The 25,292-nt window shown below is 41.9% G+C and overlaps 1 protein-coding gene across 1 annotated transcript in view; it reads left to right on the top strand.

The window, feature by feature from the left end:
- Nucleotides 1–1,115: 1,115 nt before the first annotated feature.
- Nucleotides 1,116–25,292, top strand: part of LOC311131365 (insulin receptor-like) — a 181,951-nt gene continuing 157,774 nt past the window's right edge. The window contains exon 1 of the mRNA XM_084164326.1: nucleotides 1,116–2,233. Coding sequence (XP_084020452.1) covers nucleotides 2,155–2,233 — 79 coding nt within the window. The 5' untranslated portion in view covers nucleotides 1,116–2,154. The remainder of the gene's footprint in view (nucleotides 2,234–25,292) is intronic.

Raw genomic sequence — 25,292 nt, 5'->3', positions numbered from 1 at the left:
TATATACCCTTTATCTCCTCAATTCTTTTTTGGAAGGGGTTCACATTTCAAGATGAAGGGCCAATCAATGTAATTCATGTTCCATTTGTGTGCTGGTGGAGAGAGGACAAAGAAGTACTGCAGCAGTCTCTCTCTGATCAAGCAGAGCTGCAGGCACAGACAGGGTTCATCCCCCCCAAAAAAGTGCACTGTGGATGTACTTTACTTTCCTGAATGTAATTTCACTAGATGAGGATTATTAAAAAATGTATATTTAACATTTTGGTCATTGATCAATTTGAATGAACAACACCACCATGACAAATGGTTTGGTTTAACACCAAGATGACAAAACGTGATCTTGGATGTTTCAAAATACTCCTTCCCTTTCCCCTCAAACAACAACCACAGAAGAGAAAGACTTCCTCCATGCAAGGCATGCAACCACCATGTTAATCATGAACAAGCTCCCACACTCATAAAATGTAGTCAAATCTATGGTGATAATGCTGGGGTTATGAGGATGTGTTTGTCATGCAAAACTGAATGACTGTACTGTTGTGTACCAAGCTAAAGGCTACTAGGCTTCCTTCCTGCCTCCAGGGTCGGGATGTGGCTATTTATACTATTCTCTGCTAAAACCATTCCATTATTACTTTGGAACTACACTATACTTAAACAAAATTGAACTACAATTAATTTGTGCAATTTGGAAATCATAGTTAGAATAAATATTGATAACAATTATAAATTAAAGATGCATCTGCTGCCTATTATTTTATCTGGTAGTTTTAAAGCCAACTTGGCAGATACTAGTTTTATTACAAATTGCTAAGAAAATATTTTTTTTATGAAAACGTTCCGGCTGAAGTAATAGAAATAACTCTAAATCATTCACTTTAAATTGTCTATCATCTCTGAATGATTGCGTTTGTCATTCTAATAATATTTTGGTTGGTTGACACAAAGAGGATTTTGTTAGGCTCATGGATGAGCTTTGTATAATGCAATAAACTCCAATCCGCACTTTCCTGAGGTTCTCGCTGTAACGCTACTCCGTGTTTTCCAACATACCCTATCTGCCCCAGCTGACTGGCAGTACTTGTTTACTGGTGGATAGACACAGAAAGAGACGAAAAGGGGGGAACCTGAGAGAGGTACCGTATACGGGGATCGAAGTTTTTCACACTTCGAAGCAATGTGCTGGAAGCGGCGGCAATTATTTGTTTAATGGCTAAAAGTAACGTTCGCTGTATGACGTTTTTTGTTTATGGGTGTTTTCATTTTGTAGTGGCGTGACTGTAGCGACTGAAGGAGTTCAGGGGAAGGTCGTTGAAAAAGCTATCCACGTTTTTTCTGCACGTATCCAAAGGAGTTCCTGGGATGTGTTCATGTTTTTCTTCGTACGTTTTTAAAAGGCGTTCTTGCTGTGATACGGTGAATAAGTGGAATACTTGGAGGTGCATGAACCACTCGATCAGCGACCTGTGGATTACAGCAAGCTAGCCAACTCTATCTAGTTAGCTAGCTAACGTTAGCTAGCTAGGTTCTTGGGTCGATAGAAATTTGGCGAATTAACTGGGGTTTTGGAAGAAAGAGGACACATATATTTCGACATTACCAAGCATTTATCTTAAATAATTGCTTTATTATACGAAAATACTGTCTCTGAGTGTTTTACCAAACGCACATAGTTAATTACATGGAATTTCAACATTGGAACCTCGTTTATCGTGGAATGAGCCCGTAGCTAGTTTCCCAACTGGTACCTCCTTACTAGTACAGCTAGCAGTGTGACATTTATTTTTCTCCAATCGGAAGACTTTTGTATAAAACAGATGAAAGTGAACTATCCCATACAATTGTGGAAAATGAAGCTTTTTATTCGCACATGTGTCACCAGAAGCCAAGATCACGTTATTTAGTGGTCATTTGTTTCAAGGATAATCCGAAATCACCAAAGTTAGCTGAGAAGATATTAAGATACCGTTACAACCAAATTGGACCCCCCCGGCCCCTTTTTAGGGGGGCTAACTGGACTAGTTCTCGTCTCTTTTTGAATACTTGTTTGTGTTGCATTTCTTAGAAACACATTTTAAACGAACTTTGGATATCTTCAAAACAACCCCCACGTTTTTGGATACACAACAAAATAAGAACACAATCGAAGTCACAATGCGGCTTGGGACCTCAGCGGTTGTTTTGGTTACTTTTACCTACATTGTATGCCAGTGTGGGCTAACAAATGGAGAAAGTAAGTATAGCTATATTTTTCATGCAATACTGGTTAATGATTAATATGTGACTCACTACACACCACACATCCTACCATCATTTTAGACACTGAATTCCATGTGTTTATTATTCCCATGGAAAAATACGTTTTTAATTTAAATGAGTTTTCCTTGACTCTAAAGGGATTCAATGCCACTGGAACAATATGGTTGTTTGGCCATTTTTTGCCAAGAGACAAGTTTGCTTCCCATGGTGTTTCAAATATTTGTTAGCGAAGTTATTACAGAATAACAACGGCCACGCCCCCTCTTAAAATATCTGATTGAGGCCTGGCATGGATGCGTCAACCCGAGGGCCAGATCAGATCCAGATCAGATCCCGATAATGGACTAGGGTGGTCTGTTGCACAAAATCTAAACAGGAAATTGTATAATTCGCTTGCACGCGTAGGCCCCTTCATGGCGACTTGCTACACACACTCACGTTGTAGCTGGAAATGTAAACACATTTAGCTAACGTTAAGAAGGTCCATGAAATCCTCCATAAATGGAGGATTAGCCCATCCCTCAGAAGAAATGCCTGAAATAATGTTCACATTCACACGCTCACCATGTGCCAGACAATTACTGTGAGAGTGAGGATGTTTACTATGGAGTATTATTGAAACGGAAGAAACAAAACAAGATTCCGGCTACAGTATAACTAGATCTCCTATTCCTTGTTTTATGATACACTTTGTTTGAAAAACAAGGCACATCATTGTGGCATGTACAACATTACATTTAAAGTATACAGGCTCTATCCCTTAGCTTTATTGCAGCAGAAACATAGAGAACCCAGTGTCTCTGTAGCTAGTGCGTTCATAGCTGTTGGATGTTTCCCCTGTGTTTTGATCCAACCGTTTTTAGCTCAGGATTCAATAACTTCTCACAGCATACCATATAGTTATGTCACTATAATCCTGTCCTCCAATGCAGTCTTTCAGGCTTTAGTCCATACCTGTAGTTAAGTGTTATTGGAACGTCTTTTTAAAATGTAAAATTAAAATTTTAGTCATTTAGCAGACGCTCTTATCCAGAGCGACTTACAGTTAGTGAGTGCATACATTTTTAAATCTGTGACATGTAGCCAAGTGACACGTTGTGATTTCACCCTCAAGATGGCATAGTTTGAATATTGAATTGCGGAATAAAACAATATATTAAACTGCTCAACTATGTAATTACAATAAGATAAAAACCTGTTGTTGCTGTTGTATTTAAGCTACCAGGTTACTACCTTTACTCTGCAAGCTTAGCCTCCTTATAATGTAAAGAGGCTGGCAAATAGCTTACTGTACTCCTAACTTCTCTGGAAGTGTTTCATTTTAAGCATCTGAAGTCACCAGAATAATAATACATGTTTGTAAAAAATAAAAAATAAACATGATATAAGGGTGCTCAAATGTACCATTCCATTCAGTAGATGTTATTAGCATGACTCCGAGCCATGCAGAATTATGAAGACATGGCGCCAGACCATTTTTAATCTACATATTTTCCCAATTGGTTTTTTAGTAAAATTGAATATTTCTTAGATGAGTGTATCCGAAGTAACTATTTTTAGTCTTGGCTGTGGCATTTTTTGTGCGACACCCAAAATGTAGCCTCATGAAAATATCTAACTTACAATCTTTGCACATTTCTCTATAGCTACCTGTTACATTTACATTACATTTTACATTTTAGTCATTTAGCAGACGCTCTTATCCAGAGCGACTTACAGTTAGTGAATACATAATTTTTTTTATACTGGCCCCCTGTGGGAATCGAACCCACAACCCTGGCGTTGCAAACGCCATGCTCTATCTACTGAGCTACATCCCTGCCGGCCATTCCCTCCCCTACCCTGGACGACGCTGGGCCAATTGTGCGCCGCCCATGAGTCTCCCGGTCGCGGCCGGCTGCGACAGAGCCTGGATTCGAACCAGGATCTCTAGTGGCACAGTTAGCACTGCGATGCAGTGCCTTAGACCACTGCGCCACTCAGGAGTTACGCCTTGGCATGTTGATTTGGTCTATCATGACACGCAGGTTAAAATACATAACACATAAGAGATGAACATTGGGTTGTTGGTTGTTAATTTACCTTGAATGCAGGAGGTCCTTTTGTTGCTGGGTATTTGTAGAACTTTGACCCGGAGTCATACAAAATGGTGTGTTTCTCTACTAGGACGATTAATCCACAGATAAATGGGAGAATCCTAGTTAGTATTTAGTTAACTTTGATTAATCTCTCCTTGTTCATTTTTCATCACCCCATGTGGGTTTGTATGCTTGTGAAAACCAATGAGTAGATGGGAGAGGCGGGTTGAGCGTCTTAAATAGAACCAAGTTCTATTTTAGCGGTCAGCAACGCAGGTGTTCATTGACATGCGCAACAGTGTAATTAAATTGTTGAATAACATGTACTGTAAATTCACCGTAAACCGCAATACAACATGGCCAGTCTGGTTTCCCTGTTCCAATGATGCTCTGATTGCTTCTCTGTAAAGGCTGAGACATAACAGGTCCATTCTAGAACATTCTAGAACACAAGAGTAAGTTTGTAAACATTAAGCTAGTGGGGATTCCTGTGATGACCCAATGAAGTAAACAAATCGCAGTCTCTCTCTATATTTTAATGAACTTAAAGCTCAGACACAGGATTGTCAAACGTTTGCCTGCCAACCGAGTGTTAGCAGTCAATCTCTTTTGTGTTCACACAGCGAAGACCTTTTAAGTCGTCAGCCACTCAGCCTTGTTAAAATACTCCAAACCAGAATAATAATAATAATAATATGCCATTTAGCAGACACTTTTATCCAAAGCGACTTACAGTCATGCGTGCATACATTTGTGTATGGGTGGTCCCGGGGATCGAACCCACTACCTTGGCGTTACAAGCGCCGTGCTCTACCAGCTGAGCTACAGAGGACCACAAGGTGGCAGTAGTGTTGTTTTGCAATGCATATCTGTGCGTATTGCTTATGGTCTATATTATAAGCTATCTGCGCTAATGTTGCTATTCTGTAGAAAGCCCTTGTTGATACCAGCCAGATGGCCACAGCTAGATAACTACGTAGCAAGATGACAAAGAAACTATTTAATTCATTCTCCATAATCCCATACTGCCAGTGCCAGCCCATAGCCAAATGTTTAGCTAGCTATCTAACTCTGCAGCTAACAAGGACAGCTGTTTCATGGAAACTAGCTAATCCATTGGGATTTAATCATAATGTCAATACTAGCTACAGTGGTTAACTAGCTTGGAGGAAGTGTTTTTTGCATATGAAGTGTGACTGGCTCATCCGTAGATGTACGGAGAAAATGCCCCCCCCCCCCCCCCGTTTGTTTGTTGGGGGTTCATGCTCTCTGATTGGCTGAAAGTCAAGTTGTTGGCCACTGACGAGCATTGCGATTCTACAAGTAGAAACGGTAGGTTCGACGCTACCGGGTCGGCACACAGCAGGTACCGCTTTTGTTCTGGCAAGAGAAGGAACGGCCTCCCACTGTGATAAGTACCCATCGGCAGTGAGATTCTTGTTGTGTTTCATGCTTTCGGTTATATTGAGCATTTGGCTAGTAAGGATCTCTGTTGATCCAACAAAGCATCTGACAAGGAGTGCGTCTAACGTTGTCTTCTCTTTTTACTGTTCTGTGTTACCCTAACTGTCTCCGGTTTGGTTGTATCTGCTATTTGACAAAACCTCTTCCCATTAGTGTTGTATCACTTTAAACCGCTCCAGAGGCAGAGTTCAAAGGAGCATTTCTGGGTATTTTACACAGGGCATGTATGCAGAGAGAAAGAGGCCTCTGCAGAGGGGGCCTGCTGGAGGAGTGCTACTATCTCTTTCTGAGGGAGTGGAGCACATGTCAAAGGCTGTTTGCTTCCTGATTGACTGAATTCTGTGGGAAGTTACCATATTTGGCACTAAATGTAAATAGTCAATGTAAATAGTCCGGGTGGCCATTTGATTAATTGTTCAGCAGTCTTATGGCTTTGGGGTAGAAGCTGTTAAGGAGCCTTTTGGTCCTAGACATGGCACTCCGGTACCGCTTGCAGTGCGGTAGCAGAGAGAACAGTCTATTACTTGGGTGCCTGGAGTCAGTGACAATTTTTTGGCCTTTCCTCTGACACGCCTAGTATATAGGTCCTGGATGGCAGGAAGCTTGGCCTCAGTGATGTACTGGGCCTTACGCACTACCCTCTGTAGCGCCTTGCGGTTGGATGCCAAGCAGTTGCCATACCAGGCGGTGATGCAACCAGTCAGGATGCTCTTGATGGTGCAGCTGTATAACTTTTTGAGGATCTGGGGACCCATGCCAAATATTTTCAGTCTCCTTAGGGGGAAAAGGTGTTGTCGTGCCCTCTTCACGACTGTCTTGGTGTGTTTGGACCATGATAGTTTGCTGTTGGTGGACACCAAGGAACTTAACTCTTGACCCGCTCCACTACATTCCCGTCGATGTTAATGGGGGCCTGTTCGACCCGCCTTTTCCCGTAGTCCACGATCAGCTCCTTTGTCTTTTTCACATTGAGAGAGAGAGGTCTCTGACCTCCTCCCTATAGGCTGTCTCATCGTTGTCAGTGATCAGGCCTACCACTGTTGTGTTGTCAGCAAACTTAATGATGGTGTTGGAGTCATGTTTGGCCACGCAGTCGTGGGTGAACAGAGAGTACAGGGGGGGACTAAGCACGCACCCTTGAGGAGCCCCAGTGTTGAGGATCAGCGTGGCAAATGTGTTGTTGCCTACCCTTACCACCTGGGGGCGGCCTGTCAGGAAGTCCAGGATCCAGTTGCAGAGGGAGGTGTTTAGTCCCAGGGTCCTTAGCTTAGTGATGAGCTTTATGGGCACTATGGTGTTGAACGCTGAGCTGTAGTCAATGAACAGCATTCTCACATAGGTGTTCCTTTTTGTCCAGGTGGGAAAGGGCAGTGTGGAGTGCCATAGAGATTGCATCATCTGTGGAACTGTTGGGGCGATTATACAAATTCAGTGGGTCTAGGGTATCCGGGATGATGCTGTTGATGTGAGCCATGTGTGGAGAAGACGGAGCGCTATCATGGGGTCTCTATCCCAGAAGCAACCGCTGTCTCCCGCTCGCTCTTGCTGCTGTCTAAGGAAAAAAACGAGTTGTGCAACACCTGTCCCTTTCTTGTTCTTCTCAGACTTGTGAGTGAATCTCTGTAGGGAATATTCGAGAGCGTCTGTGAGGGCCTTCGACTGACCGGCTCGTCACTCACAAGCCTCAGAGCCATGAAGTTTGTCATTCCGTGAACCAACCAATGAATTAGAATTTGGGCTCAGAGTTTCATTTAAGTGTATTCAGTTGACCACACAAAATTGTCTGATTCATTTGTAGAGTGTTAACTAATAGTATTGGATGGGAAATGGGGAATCCCCCTTAAAAATAATATTAAAAAGGAACATGGTTTTAAACAGTGAATGACGCCTATGGTTTTAAACTGTGAATGACGCCTATGGTTTTAAACTGTGAATGACGCCTATGGTTTTAAACTGTGAATGACGCCTATGGTTTTAAACTGTGAATGACGCCCATGGTTTTAAACTGTGAATGACGCCCATGGTTTTAAACTGTGAATGACGCCCATGGTTTTAAACTGTGAATGACGCCCATGGTTTTAAACTGTGAATGACGCCCATGGTTTTAAACTGTGAATGACGCCCATGGTTTTAAACTGTGAATGACGCCCATGGTTTTAAACTGTGAATGACGCCCATGGTTTTAAACTGTGAATGACGCCCATGGTTTTAAACTGTGAATGACGCCTATGGTTTTAAACAGTGAATGACGCCTATGGTGAATGGCTGAAGGAAAGACTGGGCATTTGATTGGCTCTGGGAACAGAAGGCAGTGTCTCTATTGTGTTTGGTTGTCTCTCTGTGGCCCCTGTTTGGGGAACCTCAGGCACATTTTCCCACAATGTTGTGCGTGTGGAATGTGTTTTGAAGTGGGCCACCTTATAGGTGCTGTTGCAGTTGAGTGGGATGGACCACAGCCTGAGGTATGCAGCTCGGCTCTCTGCTGTGCTGACCTCTTCCGGGCCATGGATCTCTACATTGGTGATCCTTGCCGGGGAGTCTCCGAGGTGGGCCTTTTTCTCTGTCTTCTCTGGCCTTTGGGTGTCCTGTCTCTCTGTATCTATCTAGGCCCACTCCTCCGTGTTCATAAATAACATGGAATAGGCTACCCATGTAGGAACTTGCATGGGGTATTAGGAAACAAGTTTTTAAAAAAATCGGGCCCCAGGATATTTTTGTTGTCCATTTCTCTGATTTATAGTGGTAGGAAATGGGAGCTGTGAAAAACATTATTTGTGACAGTGGTAAACGTGTTACAGTAGCCTATGGGCTGGATGTGGAAGGAGAACGGGAGGTTCAGCTGTTTCACAAGTGAAACCTTAAATCATCACGTTCAGTTGTTGGCCCTCCTCATGGTCGATGTGATGTTGACAGCCTCACTGGAGGGAACACACAAAATGGTCGCCACTCACCAGAACATGGGTAGTGGCTGTACATAGGCTACACATAGTCATTTTCTGTAGCAAAACAGTCTGTTTGATCACATTCTGCCACATTTATTTTATACAAACACATAGTGTAATAGATACTTATAAATAAGCAGTGATCATGCAGTTACTCTGTTTACTTAGATAGAGTTTATGAAAGAAAGCCTAAGCCATTGTTTAAGTGTGAACAATTGCGTTTTCACTGTATCTTTTTGATTCTACGTAAGTAGCCTAATTTGTGTGGCGTAAAGTCTGTTAGATTAGAATACGGGCAAATGCAACAGATTAAACGGCAATAACCTAACCTGCTGACCAAACCGCCCACGTTACGTGCGCTGCAAAATAAATGTACACATGCATGTTATTCAGTCATTTCATCCAAATGGCTGTCAACGGGTGTCAGCGTAGCCAGGCACTAAAATATGACACGCTGCTAGTCCCGCATCTCCCATCTTCTCATTGGTTTTTACGAGCATATACCCACATGGGTGATTGACAGATGAACGAGGTCCACCTAGTTCAGGTGGTTGCCAACCGCCATATAAAATCCACAGAAGAAGAATGAATGAGGAGAAAAACTAACTAGGTTTCCCCTTTTTTATCTGTGGATTAATTGTCGGAGTAGAGAACACACCATTTTTGTGACTCAAAGTGTACAAATTCTACAAAGATACGCATTTCAGGTAAAATAACAACCCAATGTTTATCTCCCAGGACAAATTAGCTAGCAACAGCAAGCTAGCTAAATGTGCATGAATTTTTCATGTGTTTAGACCTAGGGCTGTTGCGGTGACCGTATTACCGCCACACCGGCGGTCACAAGTCATGACCGCAGTCAAATTCCACTTGACCGTTTAGTCACGGCAAGTAGGCTTCTCCAGAACTGTGCTCTACTGCCGATGGTCATTAGTAGCCTATCAAACTTGCTAACTGCCTGGTACTCAGTACTCTATTGTCCCTCTAATCACTCTAACATCAAATGTAATCTAAAATCAAATCAAACACTTCATGAGAGCCCATGAGCTCATGTTGCGCAACATTTATATAGGCTGTGAAATTGCGTGAGAAAACAGAGTGTTGATGCCCTCTTAAAAAGAGGAGGATCCCATCAGCTTTCTATAGGCTAGGCCTACTATATTTATTTCTCAACTTTCCTAATATTAAGCACATTGCTTCGCTTTACAAAGGAGTATAGCCTACCTGGCTGGCATGAAAATGAACAACGGGAAAAGCATCCTCCATTCGCTATTTAAGTGCATAGATGACATTACATGTATTTATTTTGCCCCTGTTCCGAGACCGGTGCATGATAATGGTCCATTCTAAATCAAAACTCATTTCACACACATATTATTTAGTATCTGTAAAGACAAGATTAAATCAATAATAGTCTGATGGGTGACAATATTATCACTTGTGAATGATGCCCAGCATGTGCAGTAAGGCAAGAAACAGCACACGCCTTTTTTGCGTGACTTTTTCAAATCATAATCGCACACCTCATGTAGCCTAGCCCATAGGCCTATATGTTTTAATAAGGTTTGTATCACAACTAAAGTGGCCAAATAACTTCTTAAAATTAAGCACATGAATCTGCTTCACAATCCGTGTAGAGCCTAACTGGTATACATAGGCGGTGCGTGAGTTTCAAGTTTGGGGAAGATAATTGCATTTTTGGTCACTTTTGAGAACAGTGTTTTCCTGCTAATTGATGGCATTTTGGAATATTCTCCCATATAGCCTACTGCCATGTGCGCATTGCTGCGCTTATAATGTGAAGAAATAGCCTAATAGTTTATCAACATTTTAAGCTAAACATTCTGATCTGTTGCATCAGCCTCATTGCTTTAATAATGTAACTTTAATAATGTTTACGGTCACTTTAATAATGTTTACATATCTTGCACTACTCATCTCATATGTATATACTGCATTCTATTCTATAATATTCTACTGTATCTTAGTCCATGCCGCTCTGTCATTGCTTGTCCATATATGTATATATTCTTAAATTCCATTCCTCACTAGATTTGTGTGTATTGGGTATATGTTGTGAAATTGTTAGATATTACTGCACTGTCGGCGCTAGAAGCACAAGCATTTCGCTACACCCGCTATAACATCTGCTAAACACGTGGATGTGACAAATAAAATGTGATTTTGATTTTAAACGTTTTTTTGATGCGAGTGATTGTATTAATCTGGGATCTATCGGATCCCACAACTGTCCCAGACTATGTTTGGAATATTTTTTCTCTAACACAGAATAGAATAGGCCAACTTTAGTACTATGGAGGATAGTATATTGACATAGGCTAGAGCTTTTGCTGTTCGGTAGGCCTACTCATCTTTTTGGCTGAAAAGTAAATGTGGACAGTTCTTCTAACATCTTCAATATGCGCATCGGAATTGGATAAGAAGGACGCGCTCAGTTGCGTCCTCAACGTGTCTGTCTTCACTTGTAGCCTACTTCTGAGCTGAGATTCCTGTGAGAAGTACCCGGTCACGTGACAGGCATTGGCTAATAAGAATTGAGATATCTGTGAGAGGTGCTTAGGCCATTGGCAACCGGGAGAAGGGAATTATAATTATTATATTCGGCCCAAGGGCACAACGGCCACTGGCCGCAAGTTATGGATTTTTTTTTAGGGGGCATCACGGCCGCACAAGGGGGATGCCGCCGGGATGTTCAAGGCCTGGTGAGAATATTATCAAGTGCTTGTCAAATTGTGAATGAGAGACTGATGAAGTGTGTGCAGCCTGCATAAGAAACAAAGCAGAGCTCATGCCTTTTCATGCGACTGTTTTCAAATCATCATTAGTCGCATCATGCAGCCTTAGAATGAATAAAAAATCTAAGCATATAGCCCAACATTTGTCTCACAACTAAAGTTGCATAAATAACTCTTAAATTGAGCATATAGGAGGTCCTGTTTCTTTGTTAACAACTCAACACAGAATAGCCGCATGTGCGCACTCAAATCGTTTGGAGAAAATATCCTTTTCTATTTTATTCAGCTATGTTCAGTTGTGTTCTTCATACTATAAAATAATGCCATGGGAATTCTAAGCAAATCTTGTCTGCTAAATGAACTAGTGTAGCCCACAGCCATATGGCATAGCCAGATCAAGGCATAACATAAGGACAACTCAGAGTATGCTATTCTGTTCTTCTGAAATAGGCTACGTTTTCTTCATATCATGTTCCTTTAGACCTGTCTAAAATAAATAATGGATTTATTGTGATGGTGTAGGCTATATTACATGGATTTATTAGACTTTTTAAAATGTAGATGTTCCAAAGGTCTGCATCAGTGGCTTGTAGGCGATGCGTGGAAGCCAGGAGATGCTAAATGTGTTTATGTTAATTAACGGTTAATTACCGTGAGACCGGCAGTTATTTGCTTGATAATCACCGGCTGACGAAATATAATGACCGCCACAGCCCCATTTAGACCCGTCTCCAAATGAATATAGTTGGTTCACAGTTGGTATTTGAACCTGAACGCGTCTGGTGGGGATAGACTGAATCAACATGCGCATGATGGCACACGCGGAGTCGATTTGATCACATAATGTAATAATCGCAGGGGTTGTGAACTAAAGGCTTTCCTTGTCCTTCGACTGACTGTGTTTTATGGGGAAATAGGCAATATGTCATGGAAATGAACTGTTCAGTCTTCTTCCTAATTGTTTCTTGTTTTGGGTCTTCTCTCTAATTACACAGTTCAACCTCTCCCCTCTCGTGGTCAAAATGTATGATCTTGTTTGTGTGCAAGAGTGTGTGTTTAAAAGCGAGACCTTCCTCTCGCGCTCCGTGTCCATTAATGATCGGCCCTGAGAAGGAAAAACATAAACTTCCCTTTGACTCCAACTGTACACCACTGACACCAACCGGTTGGTTGGGAGGAGAAAAACACAAACATCCTTATGTTGTGTGTTCATTGTGGGGTGTAGGCCTGGTTTCCCCACCTCTCTCATAATATTACAGGGCTCCCTTGCATAAAATACCTTGGTCTCAATGGGATTTCCAGCTAAAAGTTTTAGCCCCCCAAAAATTGACTTAATTATTTTGTCAATTGAATGGCTTCCCTCAAGTTTTCTTCTTCTTCTTTTCTTCAAAAAACAACAAAAATCTTTTTGTTTTGAATAATGTTGTCATGGAAATATGATGTGATGTCTGACTTGGTGTCATTGATGCCTTCCTTCCTTCCTTCATTCATTATAAGTCTGGGGATTCCTAGATAGAAAAGTGTGCCCTTTTTTTAAATGTAAGGCCATCATCACTGCATTGAAATGCGGTTGGAAAAGGGAATCCCACACACAGCCCCATTACGCCATCCTAGAACAATCTGATATGATGTGACTGTTGCTTTTTGTATCTGCCCTATTTTAACTGTCAATGACTTCACACTATAAAATCCAAGTTAAGCCATGCTTGTAGTGCAGGGATCAGGCAGAGCCGGGTTGGAAGCCCTTTTGGCAGACAAGGCTGAGGCCAAAACAAGGCTGCTGTCGGAAGGGGCCATGGAAGCTGGGGTGGTGGGGCTGTGGACTGGTGTGGCCTTGTAACTGTACCTGGTGGGTTAAATGTATTTTGAGGTCTGTCATATGACTGAAAAGTGGACCTTTGACTCACAGCCCACTCTGTTGTTAATCACTGCTGCTCTGACTGGCTTGTGCCGCTGCAGACGTGCTTAGCTCGGGAGAGGAGGAACTTTTCTATGGCTAAAGGAAGGGTTGATCATGACAGTGAAGTTTAAAAATACGAAATGAACAAATTGATTATTAATACAGTTAGGGCAGTTGTAGAAGTCAAATTGTGTCAATGGTCTGTGTAAGAATGATATGTTGCCTGAGTTGTGATTTTATGCTTGTGAAGGGAATGATTGATTAGGACATTGAATAAGTAAATTAATTCCTGATTTAATAAACAAAGGCTTATCGTAAAAGTCAGAACCCACGTTTATGAGATCCAATAGGTCAATATAAAATGTCAGGTCTTAAATAGCTCACGACATTTGAACCGGTTGTTGTGAGTGATTGTGTGCTACTTTTTGTATTGTCGTATTTTGTGTGTGTATGTAGGGTCCTATAGAATCTTACATTTTGTTTTTCCAGTTTTTTTAAAACATTTTTTGTTTTTCCAGGTTTTTGCTCTCAATCTCTTTTTTTAATAGAACATCAAATGTTGTTTTTCTAAGTCCACAACAATGCTTAAACCCACATCAGGAGACCACTTTTGATGCCTGGGGAAAAATAGAAGCTATTTTAGATTTTTGGGTGTAGTTAACCTTTTAATGCAAGTGTGCACCAGTAAAAGACAATTGATTGCAAAATGGCCGCTGGGTTGATGCAAATAACCAGGATATCATTCTGCTAGGTAGGAATAGTCTACTTGGTAATTAACATTTAATTGTGAACTGTTTTGGAAAAGCCTTTCCATCTCTACCAGAAGAAGGTTATCATTAGTATCATCGGCTAAAAGTGTACGCATGTACAGCACACAGACGAGGGCATTCCTGTGCCATTTCAGAAAGTTGCAGGAAAATACAACTCCCAAACCAGGTGTCCATCCAACATCTTTATGCGAGTAAAGTGCGTCAGATAAAAAAAAACCGTCACGACAGGCCTGATGGAAACAGCAAATATGTTTGGAAAACGTTCCAAATGTCGAGAAAACGCTAGACAAGGTGGGATCTTTTTGTTTTTGTAAAATGTATTATGTGAGAAATGGCGGTGGAAACTCTTATGCGCAAATATTGATATAATAACCATCATATCGAAGTAAAGTTGGAGTCACGCGATGACATGTTGTGTGGTCCTCCCTCTATGACTTGGGAAAGCATGCGGTTTATTAGGCTACAGATGAAATAAGTTATGATTAACTTCACAGGGTGGTGAAAGTGCACAGTGATATAAAACAAAATGGATGCACTCACTAACTGTAAGTCGCTCTGGATAAGAGCGTCTGCTAAATGACTAAAATGTAAAATGTGATGAGCTTGATGCTCCTTTCCAATAAATATCGAAGGTCTTATTCTGGTGACATGATGATCGATGCTTGGCTGCCGTTTGACTAATTTTTAAAATGTCCATAATAATCTCACGTAGGCTATACCCACACTGTATCTGTAAGCTGTTGGCTAGAGCGCACCTGTCAATACCAGAGTGGGCACATTCACTATATAACGTCAAACATTTTTTTGTGACAACCATCAGTAGAGTTGTAAATGCGATGGAAACCAATTTAACTTTAAGTTATTTTTATGTGCACTACGTCATCAATCACAGACTTTTATCCACAACAACTTAATTAGATGAAAACACCTCTCTGGTGGGAAAATGTGCATATTTCATTTATGCAGATTTTAGAATATTCACATGGAAACCTAGCTCCTGATGCATTTTGTTAATAGCTTATGAATAACTTGGGCAATTTTAATGCATTGATTTAAAAAATAAATTCAATACATTTAGTTGATTTCCTACTAAGACATTTTTGAATATTGTTGAATTTGGTTTTAATGTCTGGATTCTCTCCGTGTTCTCCGAAACTCAGATTTTATAGGGCCTTATCTATGTAGCCTATTTCTCTGACGGTATGGATTCTCTCCGTGTTCTCCGAAACTCCGATTTTATAGGGCCTTATCTATGTAGCCTATTTCTCTGACGGTATGGTAATTAGATAAACACACGGCTCTCTACCTGCCTCTCCCATACACCCTCCTCACCCCGTTTCTCTGTCAGTGTCCTGCTACAGTGATGTATATTCCTCGACACCGGCTCACCCAGACCATCAAGTGCTCGGTCATAAGAAATCTGTATGATACTCCAGTTTATTCTGCCAATAAACCTTTCAACAGGGTTAAGAGGGGGACGGCAATTCGTTTTTATTTTGTGGTGGAATTACATTTTAGATTGTTTTACTTTCTTTTTGTTTCTCCTTTCTACAGTAAATATGTTCATGTGGCTTTTGAAAAATGAGGCGACTGGAGGAGCGTAGCTCAGAATCAATAGCTTCATTAAGCTTTAATGATTAATTGATTAGTTTAAATGCGACGGGTCAGAAATAAATCAACCTGAAATGCGAACACATAATGTCGTTTATAAAAATTTAAATAATCCCAGATTAAGGAAGAATCTATCCTAAATGTTGGTTTTTATATTCTTACATTTTTATGGTCTGAAGTACCCAGGATTTTGGCCTGTTATTTAACCAACTCAACTGAAGATAATATCCATACATGTGTGCCCCTGCCTGTACACTTCAACTGAAGTTATTTGCATAGGAGGAGTAGTTTGAAAATAACAAACTAGGTCTACTTGATGTTCAGTTTCCCTTTTTTAATAGAAATAGTTAAATAAAGTGATGTCATTCTAGAAAACAGAACAGACACTGTGCTGATTTTCAGATTATTTAAAGCGCAGATCCTTCGGGTGGTGAACATGTCAACAATTACACACACACTAGGTTTACACATGCCTCAACTGGATGTCCCTCCTCACTTTCTCATTGGTGGGTTGTTCCATGTAGAGAAGAACACAGGTATGCTAATTGATTTGGGGTCACCTGCGTGCCAGCCCTGCAGTAGTTTATAAAGTCATCCCCGCCCTTAACTGCACAAGCAACACAAACATAGACACATGCATACAAACACACGATAGCAATACACTATACACACACACACACACATGGATTATGTATTTATAAATACAGTACCAGTCAAAAGTTTGGAAACACCTACTCATTCAAGGGTTTTTCTTAATTGTTACTATTTTTTTTTACATTGTAGAATAATAGTGAAGACATCAAAACTATGAAATAACACATATGGAATCATGTACAGTCGTGGTCGAAAGTTTTGAGAATGACACAAATGCTAATTTTCACAAAGTCTGCTGCCTCAGTTTTGATGATTGCAATTTGCATATACTCCAGAATGTCATGACGAGTGATCAGATTAATTGCAAAGTCCCTCTTTGCCATGAAAATGAACAATCCCCCAAAAACATTTCCACTGCATTTCAGCCCTGCCACAAAAGGACCAGCTGCCATCATGTCAGTGATTCTCTCGTTAACACAGGTGAGAGTGTTGACAAGGACAAGGCTGGAGATCACTCTGTCATGCTGATTGAGTTAGAATAACAGACTGGAAGCATTAATAGGAGGGTGGTGCTTTAAATCATTGTTCTTCCTCTGTTAACCATGGTTACCTGCAAGGAAACACGTGCCGTCATCATTGCTTTGCACAAAAAGGGCTTCACAGACAAGGATATTGCTGCTAGTAAGATTGCACCTAAATCAACCATTTATCGGATCATCATGAACTTCAAGGAGTGTTAGATTAATTTGTATTTTAAGAATAATGACTAAAGGATTTCACCCCAAATACAGTATAAATGTGTGAACGGTGTTAAGAGTTATAATGTAGTGGCAACCCACTAACAGAGGGGGGCGGGACTAAACATTCCAGGGTGAAGGGGACTGAGAAAACGGGTTAAAAAAAGCCTCCTAAAGGTGGGCGGAGCAAAGTGCCTTTGTGTGTCAAGGGGTATAAAACTGTATGTATGGGTTTTGGCGGCAGAGCTCTCCATGAATAAAAATACAGATCATTCTTGCTGGTTGTGGACCTTGAATCATTTATGATTAAAACCAGAGCCTTACAACCCCTGGTAATGATTCAAGCTTAGGTTGAATTAGAGATAGAAATTCTCATGACAAGGAGAGAGGTTCAATTGTTGTGAAGAAGGCGTCAGGGCGCCCAAGAAAGTCCAGCAAGCGCCAGGACCGTCTCCTAAAGTTGATTCAGCTGCGGGATCGGGGCACCACCAGTGCAGAGCTTGCTCAGGAATAGCAGCAGGCAGGTGTGAGTGCATCTGCACGCACAGTGAAGCGAAGACATTTGGAGGATGGCCTGGTGTCAAGGGCAGCAAAGAAGCCACTTCTCTCCAGGAAAAACATCAGGGACAGACTGATATTCTGCAAAAGGTACAGGGATTGGACTGCTGAGGACTGGGGTAAAGTCATTTTCTCTGATGAATCCCCTTTCCGATTGTTTGGGGCATCCGGAAAACACTTTGTCCGGAGAAGACAAGGTGAGCGCTACCATCAGTCCTGTGTCATGCCAACAGTAAAGCATCCTGAGACCATTCATGTGTGGGGTTGCTTCTCAGCCAAGGGAGTGGGCTCACTCACAATTTTGCCTAAGAACACAGCCATGAATAAAGAATGGTACCAACACATCCTCAGAGAGCAACTTCTCCCAACCATCCAAGAACAGTTTGATGACGACCAATGCCTTTTCCAGCATGATGGAGCACCTTGCCATAAGGCAAAAGTGATAACTAAGTGGCTCAGGGAACAAAACCTCAACATTTTGGGTCCATGGCCAGGAAACTCCCCAGACCTTAATCCCATTGAGAACTTGTGGTTGATCCTCAAGAGGCGGGTGGACAAACAAAAACCCACAAATTCTGACAAACTCCAAGCATTGATTATGCAAGAATGGGCTGCCATCAGTCAGGATGTGGCCCAGAAGTTAATTGACAGCATGCCAGGGCGGATTGCAGAGGTCTTGAAAAAGAAGGGTCAACACTGCAAATATTGACTCTTTGCATAAACTTCATGTAATTGTCAATAAAAGCCTTTGACACTTATGGAATGTTTGTAATTATACTTCAGTATACCAAAGTAACATCTGAGAAAAATATCTCATAACACTGAAGCAGTGAACTTTGTGAAGACCAATACTTGTGTCATTCTCAAAACGTTTAACCACGACTGTAGTAACCAAAAAAGTGTTACACAAATCGAAATATATTTTATATTTGAGATTCTTCAAATAGCCACCCTTTGCCTTGATGACAGCTTTGCAAACTCTTGGCATTCTCTCAACCAGCTTCATGAGGTAGTCACCTGGAATGCATTTCAATTAACAGGTATGCCTTCTTAAGAGTTCATTTGTGGAATATCTTTCCTCCTTTGAGCCAATCAGTTGTGTTGTGACAAGAACGCGTCTCCTTCCTGAACGGTATGACTGCTGCGTGGTCCCATGGTATTTATACTTGCGTACTATTGTTTGTACAGATGAACGTGGTATCTTCAGGCGTTTGGAAATTGCTCCCAAGGATGAACCAGACTTGTGGAGGTCTACAATTTTTTTTCTGAGGTCTTTGCTGATTTCTTTTGATTTTTCCATGATGTCAAGCAAAGAGGCACTGAGTTTGAAGGTAGGCCTTGAAATACATCCACAGGTACACCTCCAATAGGCTAATTGACATCATTTGAGTCAATCAGAAGCTTCTAAAGCATGACATCATTTTCTGGAATTTTTTTATAAAAATGATTTACATGTGTAACCTACTCCAGTGACCGTCAAGCATTTTGGGTAGACAATTATGCTATTATTTTACATTTTACATTATTATAATTTTTTTCATGGAGATTATTTTGCCTGCATCTTTATGTGGTATAATAGCATAGGCTAATTTATTTGGGGCTTATTCACCACCTGAGGAAGTGGAAACTCACATTAGCTAGATCACTAACTCTAAATACACTGCTCAAAAAAATAAAGGGAACACTTAAACAACACATCCTAGATCTGAATGAATGAAATAATCTTATTAAATACTTTTTTTCTTTACATAGTTGAATGTGCTGACAACAAAATCACACACAAATTATCAATGGAAATCAAATTTATCAACCCATGGAGGTCTGGATTTGGAGTCACCCTCAAAATTAAAGTGGAAAACCACACTACAGGCTGATCCAACTTTGATGTAATGTCCTTAAAACAAGTCAAAATGAGGCTCAGTAGTGTGTGTGGCCTCCACGTGCCTGTATGACCTCCCTACAACGCCTGGGCATGCTCCTGATGAGGTGGCGGATGGTCTCCTGAGGGATCTCCTCCCAGACCTGGACTAAAGCATCCGCCAACTCCTGGACAGTCTGTGGTGCAACGTGGCGTTGGTGGATGGAGCGAGACATGATGTCCCAGATGTGCTCAATTGGATTCAGGTCTGGGGAACGGGCGGGCCAGTCCATAGCATCAATGCCTTCCTCTTGCAGGAACTGCTGACACACTCCAGCCACATGAGGTCTAGCATTGTCTTGCATGAGGAGGAACCCAGGGCCAACCGCACCAGCATATGGTCTCACAAGGGGTCTGAGGATCTCATCTCGGTACCTAATGGCAGTCAGGCTACCTCTGGCGAGCACATGGAGGGCTGTGCGGCCCCCCCAAAAAATGCCACCCCACACCATGACTGACCCACCGCCAAACCGGTCATGCTGGAGGATGTTGCAGGCAGCAGAACGTTCTCCACGGCGTCTCCAGACTCTGTCACATGTGCTCCGTGTGAACCTGCTTTCATCTGTGAAGAGCACAGGGCGCCAGTTGCGAATTTGCCAATCTTGGTGTTCTCTGGCAAATGCCAAACGTCCTGCACGGTGTTGGGCTGTAAGCACAACCCCCACCTGTGGACGTCGGGCCCTCATACCACCCTCATGGAGTCTGATTCTGACCGTTTGAGCAGACACATGCACATTTGTGGCCTGCTGGAGGTCATTTTGCAGGGCTCTGGCAGTGCTCCTCCTTGCACAAAGGCGGAGGTAGTGGTCCTGCTGCTGAGTTGTTGCCCTCCTACGGCCTCCTCCACGTCTCCTGATGTACTGGCCTGTCTCCTGGTAGCGCCTCCATGCTCTGGACACCGCTGACAGACACAGCAAACCTTCTTGCCACAGCTTGCATTGATGTGCCTTCCTGGATGAGCTGCACTACCTGAGCCACTTGTGTGGGTTGTAGACTCTGTCTCATGCTACCACTAGAGTGAATGCACCGCCAGCATTCAAAAGTGACCAAAACATCAGCCAGGAAGCATAGGAACTGAGAAGTGGTCTGTGGTCACCACCTGCAGAACCACTTCTTTATTGGGGGTGTCTTGCTAATTGCCTATAATTTCCACCTGTTGTCTATTAAATTTGCACAACAGCATGTGAAATGTATTGTCAATCAGTGTTGCTTCCTAAGTGGACAGTTTGATTTCACAGAAGTGTGATTGACTTGGAGTTACATTGTGTTGTTTAAGTGTTCTCTTTATTTTTTTGAGCAGTGTATAATACCCACTGCTAGTAGCGATGTATTAATCTAACAGTACATTCAATGTCCAAAAAAACGTTGCTGTTTGTAGCCTACCGTGCAATGAGGCCTATGCACTCGCGATGGCCAATGCTATCTCGAAGCCATATCAAATATCTTGTTTGTAAAATAGTTGCTTTTGAGCTCGAGTTGAGAAATAAAAAGTATACCAACAGAAAATAATAATAATAATAATATGCCATTTAGCAGACATCCTCTCTCCATCTCTGACAACAGGATAGCTGTGTTTTCCGCACAATTTTAAATTGTTATACAATCGGAACACTTTTTTTTGTTGTTGTCCTGGAGCATTTTTCTGCCCCAGGAAAGGACAGAGTAGCTCGCTAGACACAGCAGCAGGCCCCAGAGAAACGGGTACAGGGGCAGGCAGACCTTACATTACAGGAATCACGAGGGTAATGTAGTTTATTGATTGACCAAAGCATGGTTTTAGCTTCCTAAAAAAATTGGATGTTTTGAGTGAGGTGAATGAATGTGCACCGATGCGACCAGTAATCTTTAAAAACTCGCACAGCTAAGTCAAAGGGTTGCAAAATGCGACAAAATGGTCGCAATCTATAGGCATACTCTCTAACTTTTGTTTTCAATGCTAACGGAAACCCTGACGCACACACACACAGCCTGCTCACATCTGCTAATCCCCGTCTGTATGTGGTGGGAAAACCGGTTCTTTCATAGAGCTTAAAGGTGTGAACGCCATCGTTTGGACACCTCTCTCTCTTTTAAAAAAAAAATTTTTCACTCTTGTTTTCCTCTCTTTCGTCATGTGATGCATAGTATGTGCACCTGCACGTAATGAAGGAACGGACACGTACTCTGTTACATGATTACTTGTGTGTGTGTGTGTGTTTTAAATGGTTGTTGTCTACAGAGTGATGCAGCTGGGCTGGGCACCTACAGTTTATTTGTCTTTAAATTAATAGGCTGAGATTGGTTTCTATGGTAATCCTGCTGCCTCTCTCTGTTGGTTTCTATGGTAATCCTGCTGCCTCTCTCTGTTGGTTTCTATGGTAATCCTGCTGCCTCTCTCTGTTGGTTTCTATGGTAATCCTGCTGCCTCTCTCTGCTGGTTTCTATGGTAATCCTGCTGCCTCTCTCTGTTGGTTTCTATGGTAATCCTGCTGCCTCTCTCTGTTGGTTTCTATGGTAATCCTGCTGCCTCTCTCTGTTGGTTTCTATGGTAATCCTGCTGCCTCTCTCTGTTGGCCATTTCCCCTCTCCATGCTCTCCAGGGCCTAAAATCAACACCCGCCACCTGCCAAATGGTGGTAGATTTTGGCATTGGCGGGTAAAATGTAGGGGTTCCAAAGTGCGATCATTTCACTCGCATTTATGAATAAAAATAGTCAAGTATGATCACATTTATAGTCAAATAAATGCTTCAGTATCTGTTTTCAAAGTATTTCGTGCCGTTTTGTTTCATAGCTGGTAAATTTAATTGCACAAAGTCAAAGAACTAAAAATCCTATTTAGCCTATTCCACCTCGCGCTGCAGCACTGCCTGGCTGGGGGCTGTACGCACGCGAAGAGCTGAGTGAAATATTACTTTTTTGAGGCGCTGCGCACGGGCATAAACGTTGTCTTATTTACTTGAAACTAAACTCTACTGAAGTGACTTTGTCCATGTGTTTCTTGGCAATTGACATTGTTTTGTTCACAAGTTAGGTTGTTTTTCTATGTTTGAGTTTCAACTGCTAGGGAAGAGAAGACAACACCTTCTAGTCAGATTCAATCTCACAGGCACAAACATGACTCCAGTCGTGCTGCCACGGTAACCTCCCGCCCTTAAAGGGGCAGGTGAACAATTTTTGTCTCATCTCTGATATTTTGGTTAAAAGACTCTGGTCACAAAAAATGAAAATTAACAACATACCACATTTACTTCTTACTAGTAATACATTTATTGTTTTAGAAACGAGGACAGAAGGAGTGAGGCAGAGAGCTAAGAACCTTGCACTCATTACCACCAGCACTTGAGACGACCAGTGTTCTTTTTCTTTTGTGCTGTGTTGTTGTTGTTTCCGTATAGCTTTAGAATAGTATCTGAAAACCTTTTGTGGCCAGGGGATACCTCCTGTCATGCAGCGTTTTCAAAAACAATAATGAACGTAAATTGAGTGCAGTTTACAGTGCAGCAATAAGAACGTGAGGCCAACATCATGTACATGATGTGCTATTCGTTGAAGCAATGGTGATAGTTGGACAGTAAGGAAGCCTCCACTGAGCACAGACTTTGAGTTATAGGCATATTTAATTTTTGCTTACTTTGAAATGACGGCATAATGAGTTGTACCAATTTTACAGTTGCTAGACTGGCTACTCTGGGGATCTATTGGCTACTCTGGGGATCTATTGGCTACTCTGGGGATCTATTGGCTACTCTGGGGATCTATTGGCTACTCTGGGGATCTATTGGCTACTCTGGGGATCTATTGGCTACTCTGGGGATCTATTGGCTACTCTGGGGATCTATTGGCTACTCTGGGGATCTATTGGCTACTCTGGGGATCTATTTGTCACATGTAAGTACAGTGAGTGATTTGTACCATGTTTTGTGCTGCTACCATGTTGTGCTGCTGCCATGTTGTGTTGCTACCATGCTGTGTTGTCATGTGTTGCTGCCATGCTATGTTGTTGTCTTAGGTCTCTCTTTATGTAGTGTTGTGGCGTCTCTCTTTATGTAGCGTTGTGGTGTCTCTCTTTATGTAGCGTTGTGGTGTCTCTCTTTATGTAGCGTTGTGGTGTCTCTCTTTATGTAGCGTTGTGGTGTCTCTCTTTATGTAGTGTTGTGGTGTCTCTCTTTATGTAGTGTTGTGGCGTCTCTCTTTATGTAGCGTTGTGGTGTCTCTCTTTATGTAGCGTTGTGGTGTCTCTCTTTATGTAGCGTTGTGGTGTCTCTCTTTATGTAGCGTTGTGGTGTCTCTCTTTATGTAGCGTTGTGGTGTCTCTCTTTATGTAGCGTTGTGGTGTCTCTCTTTATGTAGTGTTGTGGTGTCTCTCTTTATGTAGTGTTGTGGTGTCTCTCTTTATGTAGTGTTGTGGTGTCTCTCTTTATGTAGTGTTGTGGTGTCTCTCTTTATGTAGCGTTGTGGTGTCTCTCTTTATGTAGTGTTGTGGTGTCTCTCTTTATGTAGCGTTGTGGTGTCTCTCTTTATGTAGCGTTGTGGTGTCTCTCTTTATGTAGCGTTGTGGTGTCTCTCTTTATGTAGCGTTGTGGTGTCTCTCTTTATGTAGCGTTGTGGTGTCTCTCTTTATGTAGCGTTGTGGTGTCTCTCTTTATGTGGTGTTGTGGTGTCTCTCTTTATGTAGTGTTGTGGTGTCTCTCTTTATGTGGTGTTGTGGTGTCTCTCTTTATGTAGCGTTGTGGTGTCTCTCTTTATGTAGCGTTGTGGTGTCTCTCTTTATGTGGTGTTGTGGTGTCTCTCTTTATGTAGCGTTGTGGTGTCTCTCTTTATGTAGCGTTGTGGCGTCTCTCTTTATGTAGCGGTGTGGTGTCTCTTTATGTAGCGTTGTGGTGTCTCTCTTTATGTAGCGTTGTGGTGTCTCTCTTTATGTAGCGTTGTGGTGTCTCTCTTTATGTAGCGTTGTGGTGTCTCTCTTTATGTAGCGTTGTGGTGTCTCTCTTTATGTGGTGTTGTGGTGTCTCTCTTTATGTAGCGTTGTGGTGTCTCTCTTTATGTGGTGTTGTGGTGTCTCTCTTTATGTAGCGTTGTGGTGTCTCTCTTTATGTGGTGTTGTGGTGTCTCTCTTTATGTAGCGTTGTGGTGTCTCTCTTTATGTGGTGTTGTGGTGTCTCTCTTTATGTAGCGTTGTGGTGTCTCTCTTTATGTGGTGTTGTGGTGTCTCTCTTTATGTGGTGTTGTGGTGTCTCTCTTTATGTGGTGTTGTGGTGTCTCTCTTTATGTGGTGTTGTGGTGTCTCTCTTTATGTGGTGTTGTGGTGTCTCTCTTTATGTAGCGTTGTGGTGTCTCTCTTTATGTAGCGTTGTGGTGTCTCTCTTTATGTAGCGTTGTGGTGTCTCTCTTGTCGTGATGTGTGTTTTGTCCTATATTTAAATTTTCTATCCCAGCCACCGTCCTCGCAGGAGGCCTTTTGGTAGGCTGCCATTGTAAATAAGAATGTGTTCTTAACTGACTTGTTAAATAAATAAATAAAAATGTGTTGCAGGGATGCAAACTCGTTACTTTTCAGCGATATTCGTAGTTTTGGATCTCAAAATAGGTCATCCACGTGAATCGTGTAGATCTGGCTGATGAAAAGTGCGCAGACGCGGAGTGGATCACCGATTGACCTATAAAAGAGGTGCGAACAGATCTTCTGCCTGTGTGATCACTACCTTCTCTCTCAATTAATCTGAG

This window comes from Coregonus lavaretus, assembly GCF_964263955.1.
Source record: "Coregonus lavaretus genome assembly, chromosome: 6".
Lineage (NCBI taxonomy): Eukaryota > Metazoa > Chordata > Actinopteri > Salmoniformes > Salmonidae > Coregonus > Coregonus lavaretus.
This window is presented reverse-complemented; position numbering and strand designations above follow the sequence as displayed.